This window comes from Limulus polyphemus, unplaced genomic scaffold (genome assembly GCF_000517525.1).
Source record: "Limulus polyphemus unplaced genomic scaffold, Limulus_polyphemus-2.1.2 Scaffold4562, whole genome shotgun sequence".
NCBI classification, from domain to species: Eukaryota; Metazoa; Arthropoda; class Merostomata; order Xiphosura; family Limulidae; genus Limulus; species Limulus polyphemus.
The window spans coordinates 35,306-44,382 of NW_013670172.1; the positions used below are offsets into that span (position 1 = coordinate 35,306).

At 33.7% G+C, this 9,077-nt stretch overlaps 1 protein-coding gene across 1 annotated transcript in view; it reads left to right on the plus strand.

Moving 5' to 3' along the window:
* LOC106471351 (serine/arginine-rich splicing factor 3-like) overlaps positions 1-9,077 on the plus strand; it is a 39,510-nt gene that overhangs the window by 18,277 nt on the left and 12,156 nt on the right. The window contains exon 3 of the mRNA XM_013931951.2: positions 1,257-1,430. Coding sequence (XP_013787405.1) covers positions 1,257-1,430 — 174 coding nt within the window. The remainder of the gene's footprint in view (positions 1-1,256; positions 1,431-9,077) is intronic.

A 9,077-nucleotide genomic window follows, 5' to 3' on the forward strand; every position in this document is an offset into this window, starting at 1 on the left:
TTATGTGGGACAACTTTTCTGAGACACAATGCACCTAGAAGTTAGTCTATAGATCTACTAGTACATCTAACTGTGTGATGTATGGTTTCTAAAAAATCCTGCTGCATGCTGATACAAACATTATGTGGGACAACTTTTCTGAGACACAATGCACCTAGAAGTTAGTCTATAGATCTTTAGCATATATAATAAAATACAACTGCCAGATGAATACATAATCTTCAAGTACTAGTAGACGTGACTTAAGTATGATCTAGGCCTAATCAATGTATGAACTGCATTGTTTACTATAATACTAATTAACATATTGTGTAAAGATCAGTCATATATTAATATTCAAAAATCTGAGGTGTCCATAGCCTAGAAGTTTAGGTGACACTGTCACACTTGTCACACTGTAGAAGCGGTTAGGGGTATTGGGTTTGCATTAGATTGCGGTTATAGAACTCTCATCATTCAGATGCATTTAAAATTGGTCTAGTCTAATCTGCAAGATTTCAGTAGGTCTATAGAACATCACTGAAGTAATAATAAATTCATATAGACATTGATCTCACTAGGCCTGCTACTTTTTGACTTGTGTTTATGTGCACAATTCACCAACTCCACTCTACATGCTAGTATCTAAAATGTTATGTTCTAGTTTTGAAGCTTTCTTGTGTGTATGGCTGAATAGGAAGACTATTTCCACAAGTAAAAATACGGTATTAGGTCCTAAGTAAAATAACTGGTGAGATTCGCAGTCATTGCTATCACGATTATTATATGTATAGCAACAGGTCAGCTGTGCATCACAAGTTGCGATGCAAACGTGGCCAAATCAAGCCCTGTTTCTACGTATCATAGGAAATATGTTGTTTTTTTGTCCGTTCAACAGGTTTAAGAGTTCTGTATTTTAATCAGGTATTGTCATTGTTACAAGAAGTTTGGTTTACTATTAAATGGTCTCGGCTTATTATTGAAAACATGTTTAAAGTTTTGCTCATATTTTGTGGTCATTGAAAGTAATGATCTGGGACATGATTTAAAAATAAAACAGCATTCTGTGAAATATATAATTTGTAGACTTAAATAATTCTAAAACGTTTTCCTGGTGGCTCTTATTTTAAATGTGTTCAGGAGCTTACATGTTGGTTTGATGTTTTTCTTGACATATCTTATTGTGAGACAGGTTAGTCGTACGCGTATTTTGTTTCTTCTCTTACAGCTGAAAGTAAGGTCATAATTTCATAACCCTTTTTAAACAAACTGTACAGGTCACTTTGTGGACGCCGAGTGAGAGTTGAGATGTCTAGTGGTAAATCTAGACACAGTCAATATAGAGGACCTCTTTCAAGATCTTTCAACCCAGAAGATCGTTGCTATGATTGTGGAGAGCGTGGCCATTATGCTAGAGACTGCCGTAAAGTAAGCAGACGATATAGGTCCAGGTAAGGAGTAAAAGCAAGGATTTGACAGTAGTATGTTAATACAAAAAGTGTGTTATTTAGTATTAGCGGTGTTTTTTATTTTAATTCGTAATGTACATATACTGTACATAGTTCACTTTTATGGTTTTCTACATACTACTGTATATGCATGCTAAAAATAAGAAATATGTATTATGTGAATTTTATTTGCTCACAGTTCAGTCCTTTTGAAAAAGAAGAATGTTAAACTTTATTATTTATCCAAGCTTACGTACTGTCAAGCTTGAGTAACATTTATTTTTCTAACCATATTTTTGTAGGCTAAGGCATCATCAGTCTGGTTAAAATCAACTCTTTGCAACGAGCAGCTATAGTTGATGCATCACTGGCACCTGTCAAGTGATCTGCAACAACATGTCAACATTCTGCTAGTTTGTCTGCATTATCAGCTCAACACATGTCACACAATTTTGTGTTGGCAGCTAGAATATACCAGTGAGATATGATCAGAATATACCAGTGAGATATTGATCAGAATATACCAGTGAGATATTGATCATCTGATTCGCCTGAGCAGCACTGCTTGCTTCAGTTTTCTGCGGGTTGTGGTCAACCTTTTTCCTCATCAGTGTTTATTACATCTGTATCACTGTCTGTGGTCTACTTTGATCAACAGACTTCCAAGGTTAACTCAGCTGTCCTGACATTTCCTCCAAACATCACCTATATGGCATTATTAGGTTATTACTTTTTTTTTGTTGGTTTGATCAACTATACCAAAAAGGTAATTTTGCTCAAAAACAGTAATGTATTAAATCATTCTTGAATTGGAAATGTTATTACTTTTTTAAAAATACAAGCCTAATTTAAAAAAAAAGTACATTAGAAAAATATAATTCACCCTGGTTTTTCGTGAATTTTGTGGGCTTATTGATTTTGAGGAAATGTTGGGATGTTACAACTCAAGGTAAGTTGCAGAATGCTTACAGAAATTAAAAGTGACAAGTTGTAGCACAGTAAAAACACATTCAAATCTAAAAATAATTCCCCTTTCGATAGGCATTTTTTAGATTTTCTTGTATGAAGAATAAAATTTCAGTGAAACTAAAGTAATTGAATGTGATAATAATGTATGTGAAGAAATTCCAAATTGTGGACACAGGTCATCTCGTATAATAGTTTAATCATGGACACATAATTGGATAAAATCAATATCCAATCTAATACTTAACAAATGATATGCATACTTGTTTTACACTCGTAGAATCATTTGTTAAAATCTGTTCCTCGGGAAGAAATGAAAAAAAAACCATACTGTTGAACATCTATTTACAGAATGGAATATACCCTAACTTCCATACTATTTCATTTGAGAATTTGAATTAATATACTTTGTAATTTTACAAGAAGAAACAATTACATTAAAGGAACTTCATTTTATCTTAACAACTGTACCAGATGCTGCACTAAAACAAAGCAAATATAAGTGCAACTTACAGTGATACTTGTTATGAAAGACTTTTCTTGCTATGGAATATTGAGTCTTGGTGCTGCCTTAAGAAATGAAATGCTGAAATCATAATTAAGAATGGAAAAAATATAACTTTTAACAAAGTATTCTTCAGTTTCTTTAATAATTTCCTGTTTATGCATGAGACATTATTTATTAAGTAGTTGGTTTTATTTCTTTTGTAAATGAATAATAATAATAATACAATTATAAATGCATTGTGTTCCTTAAGACAGAGTATATGGAGGGTTAGCATCCTAAATTGCAAGACTTACAGTAGCATTTCTTTTAGTCAGCTAGTATAAAATACAACTTATAAACAATTAACATCTCAGCACTGTATCTGGTATTTTTACTTATATGTGAGTGTATGCTTATGCGTTAAACAATAAGATGTTGTCTGGAGAGTTTTGTGTGACTTTGACATGTATCTTCGTGCTTAAAACAGTCTGTTTATTCAAGTACCACCGTATTCCATTTAATTTTTTGTTAAGTGATTGTACTTTAAAGGAATAGGACTTGAATAAGCCAGAAAAAAAGAAAAAAAAGTATTAAGATACACCGTGTTACCGAAAGTAGTGAGACATTGACTCCTCCTGCTGTTCTTATTCATTTTGAACTTGCATGTGAATCTCCTGGTGCACTGCAACAACCAGCTAACTGGAAATAATATGGCTTAAGGACAGCAACTCTCAGACCATCAAAGAGTAGTGGCTATTGGATGTAGCATTAATGATATGAGGGTCAAATATATTTCAGCCCATTTATGTATACCCAAATTTAACGTGAATAATATTCTGAAGAAATAGAAAACCACTTGATGTATTAATGTAGAGAATGAGCTTACTTACTCCAAATCAATCATACCTTGATTCTAAGCAGACATTGAAACATGGCATTAAAGCTGCCACATAGGACTTGTTTGAAAATTTAGCACTGAAGCCAGTGTTTCTATTATGTACATGGAGCCAAATAGTGCTGAATTTCACAAGGAAGCTACAGTCCATAGGTGGGTGGTCACAGCTGTAAATAAAGTACGATGTCATCATGTTTTTATATTGAAATTGAGGTAAAGAGCAGAAAACCATAACATAGGAGGTGAACTCTGCTGCTTTTTATTTATTTTGGATAGATAAGTCTCAGTTTAAAAGATGTCCAAAGCAATTTCCAGGTAAGTCTTAGTTCTCCCATCTCTGAAGAGTGATGAATATAGTGTGAGCCTGTTAAACAATGTGTCAGCTTGAACTTGTTCTATTGGTAATCATTGACATACTCAAGACTGGATGGGCGAGATCGAGTATGTCGAGACCAAGATGGAGAACAATATGTTTTTATGTGACCAAAAATTTAAAAAGTAAACTTATTGTTGTAACTCTTGTTCTTATTAGAAAATGTTATTGAGATTGAGGTTAGTCACATAAAAAATAAATTGATCTCGGTCTTGGTCTCGTCCACCCATTCTTTATTACATCTCTACTGATAATAGTTAAGGAAGTCATGGATACCTTATCATAGTATGAGATCCTGCATAATGCTGTACTGTCTGCAGGGTGGAAATTTATGGGAAAGGAATATATATGATAATACTTTGAAGTCTTATCTTTTAAATTGATGAGAGCCTTTTATCATAGACACAAAACAAACAATATAATGGAGTACTCCATTATGCCGGTTGTTTTTTTGTCTATCGTGAACAGCTGTTGTCAGTCTAAGTCTTAATGGTCCAAATAAACTTTTGAGGTGCTTTCTGAATTTTGATTTCGTTGAAGTATGTGTAGCTGAGGCATTTTTTGTATTTTTATCTGATTACCATTCCATACCTCACAAGATGTTCAGCATTGTTCAAGAAAAATAACCTAAGACTAGATTAAGGTCAGAGGCCCATTTGAAATGATGCCTGAGGAAAATAATAGACCAGAGAATCTTGCTACACAATAACCTGCTTTCCAAGAGGAGTGATGGTCTAGTCTTTTGGTGTGCAAACTGTGGGGGCAGAAAGTTAGTAGGGGGGGTGCACAGTTATGGCTATAGAAGTATATAAATTATATCTGAAATTACAAACTTGAAGGCAACACACTCAAGAAATTGCATGTCTCTCACGAAACAATACGTAAACATCTAAAGAATATGGGAAAACTCCATAAAGAAGGTGTTTGGGTGCATCACAAACTTTTCGACGATCATCGTTTCCAACGTGTGAATGTTGCTTTGTCTCCTCTGAAGTTTGTAAATAAACAAATTTTAAAAACTGCTTTACAAATATTACTAATGTTAACTAATATAGTATTAATAAACATATATTCAGTATATACACAAATAGGTTAGGGTGGGGAGCTGTGCTAGCATGCAGGCTGCAAAAAGAACAAGTAGAGGTTAATTCCATGTTGAAAACTAAATATAAAAAGAGGCTACATAATTAAAACATTGTGTATTTCTCTCTCTTTCTTTTCAGCATAGAATTGTTGTATATACAAACAGATTTGTACCAATGAGCAAAAGTCTTCTCACTTTATTCATAAGGAATCTAATACATTTGTTTCAGGATAGTAGTTTTTGGCTTACCTAATTAAACCTAACCTGTTTAGTTAATATTGCCCCTCACTTACCTAATTAAACCTAACCTGTTTAGTTAATATTGCCCCCACCTACCTAATTAAACCTAACATGTGTAGTTAATATTGCCCCCCACTACCTAATTAAACCTAACCTATTTAGTTAATATTGCCCCCCGTGTCTAATTAAACCTACATTGTATGTGTTGTTTTGTGTGTTATTTTTGCCACTGTCTTAAGAGGAGATTCAGTTAATTCAGCATGAAATAGCTTTTTACAATGTTTACACATCACAAGTGCAACATTTAAAAATTTGATTTTATGAGAAGCATTCAAAAATCCAGGCAGCAATAGCCCTTTTTTTAATCGGGGCGCATTAGATATGGTAAACTGGCAGCAATAATTATCATAATGTTTATAAGTTGATATGGGAATGTAGCCTTCAATCATGGCTACATTCCATGCAAAAATCAATTTAAGTGTTGATTGAATGGCTGAGATATTGTGAGATTTTAGTTACACATTAGTTTTGGACATTAGTGTCAATATAGTAGTTTGTGTAAAACATGGTTGAAAAATTGATATTGTGTTTCTTGATGATGGCCCAGAAGTAAACAAACAGAAGAAATCATTAAATGAAGAACAACTTGAGAGTTCTGTAACTTTATAAAGCACTTACTTGGTTTCCGTTTCTACTGCTTCTGTTGGTAAACTAAACACTAAACCAAAAACTAAAAGTGCATGAGTACCAGGAGGATTATTTAAAAGTTGGTTTCCCTCACAGAGTTGTAAATAACAAGAAACAACTGCAATACATTATTTGTTCACACTCTGGCTAATGACAACATGAATCTGAATAAACTTACAAATGCCCTGATGTGGATAAAACCAATTAACAAGTGAAACAATTGACTGAACAAAGCAGCTTGCTTGAAAAGCAGGCCACTGTTCCATCAAAAGAGATGAAAGCTTCTTCAGAAGCATTTTACTAGATTGGAAAAGGCACGAAGCCACAAATTGTGGAAGAAATATTTATTCTTCCTGCTGCTATAAAAATGCATCAAGAGAAGTATGATGAGACACTGTCAGTAGGCATACATATGGATTCTCTTCTGACATAAAAAGCAATTGATAACATACATCCAGAACAGTCTTTATGAAACCACAGATGTTACAAATTTAGCTCAGCTTCTGTTATTTATGAAATACTGTCACAAAGAAGAAGTGTGTGTAGAGTTTCTCTTTTACCAGCTGCAGAGGAAGCTGTCTCCTCTCTTGTTGATGAGTTTTTCACCATATACAATCTGTTTTGGATTAATTGGTTGGGTGTGTGCATTGATGGGGCAGTTGTATTTATGGGAAACAAGAAAGATAAATAAATGCTCTTGTTTTAGGTCCAACACTTACACATTGCATCATACACAGAGAAGCAATAAGTTCAAAGATATTGTAGCTCGAAGCAAACAGAGCTACAAGATGCTGGGAGGGTTGTGAACTTTGTTAAATCAAGAGCTTTTAACAGCGAGTGGAGATATGGGATCCAACTACGATAAGCTCTTGCTGCATACGGAGATGTGCTGATGTACTCAGTTGCACTACACTTCTGAAAAATAAACTTTGTATTTATTTTTAAAACTTCAACCCCAAACTTGCAGTACATTTTATGGATGAAAAGTGACTTCTTGTATTGTGCTACGCGGCTGATGTTTTTCATAAACTCTGTGACCTTAATTTGTCACTGCAAGGTCAGAATAGTGATGTATTGCAGCTGAGTGACAAAATGTTTGTATTTTGCAAAAAACTTGTACTGTGAAAAAACCAGTGAGACTTTTCCTTGCCTTAGTGAATTCTTTGAATAAAATGAGTTGAATCATCGTCTTATTTGTGACCTTGCTTCTATTTATTGTGAAAAACTTTAGTGTCAATTTGCAAAATAACTCCCAAGAATCTGGAATCCACTTAATGGCAGCATAACTTCTTATCTGCCAGTGGCAGCTCAAGACAAGCTCATAGAATTATTCAGGCAGAATTCAATTCAAAACATCTTGAGAACTTTGGGATGCTAATTCCCAAAGAATACCTTGACCTGTCAAGAAAAGCATGCTTTTGCCATTCACATCAACATACCTGTGCAAGACAACATTTTCTGTTCTGATAGCAATCAAAACAAAATGGTGAAAGGGGGGATCTCCAAGTTGCTGGGTAAACATTCACTAAAGAATGGACCTCATCTTATCCCACTATCAAGTCCATTCTTCACTCTAAATTGGTGAGTAAACTGAAGCTGTTTGCCTTAAGCTATGTACCATTTTAAAACTTGTTTTATTTTTATACATGGTGTGCCCCACTGGTCTAGTCCACCAGATGTGAACTACTCATTGGTGATAGTTGTTATAAGGAGTCTTAGCTATCACTAATTCCATCTAATTTGAGGGTTCAAGTGGAAAAGATATGGCACTAAGGCGTGCTCTGACAGTACTTTTATTTTAAGATGGTTAATACGTTCCATAAATTTTGTATAAGTCTGATCTAACTGTAGATGATGAAAGTATATTTATATGAGTAACAAAATGTTTTTTTTAAATTATATTAACATCGTGGGATACATCTGAAACTTATATAGAACTAACTTTTGAGACTGTTAATTTGTATATGAAGTCTCATTCATAAATTTTCAAATATTCTACTGTTATCTTATGTAACTAATATGAATATCACTGTTTAATATCAATTATTAAAACTTTCTAGCCCTGATTGCTTAAAATGTAACCATCCTGAGATTAAAAAAATCACTATAACTCAACTTCACAGAGTGATACGAAAGTAATCAAACTGATCAAAGTCACTGCTTTTATTATCAAAGTCAAACCAGCAAAGTCCTTGGTTTGGGGAAATTGATAGTAAGTCGGAGAACAGCATAACACTAACGAGTAAGCCACTTTTACGGTAAAATTAAAATTAATTAAAATTTCACTCCTGTCCAAAGTAGCTAAAATATACTTAAGTAAATAATCTGTCCCCAGTGAGTGGTATCCACTTCAGTGGATATTGCAACTGCCCAACAAACTGCATTATTTGGGGGAAAATGTTGATAAATTTCTACTTCTAAAAAAAAAGAATTTGAAAGTTTAAATAGTTTCTTGGCTTAAACACTAAGGTATCTGCAAACAACTCTTCAGTAGCTGGTTTTTTTCAGCTTTTAAAGTTCTAAATGAGTGAACAAAGTCATTGTCAACAGCAGTGGAGCTTGGTGTTTTCACCTGTATACTTCCTCGGTATCTCTAATTAGAGGTCCCTCCATGGGTGGTTGATGGTGTGGTTCACTCTCCACCATTTGCCAAGATTTATGATTTTACAAAGAATATACATTATTGTTCAGCGTTCATTATTTTGTTGAAAATGATTTATTGTAATTACACATTCTTTATAGATGTTTTTTAAAATTGTTTTTATAATATACCTAGAGCACTGGATACTTTATAATATACCTAGAGCACTGGATACTTTATAATATACCTAGAGCACTGGATACTTTATAATATACGTAGAGCACTGGATACTTTATAATATACGTAGAGCACTGGATACTTTATAATATACCTAGAG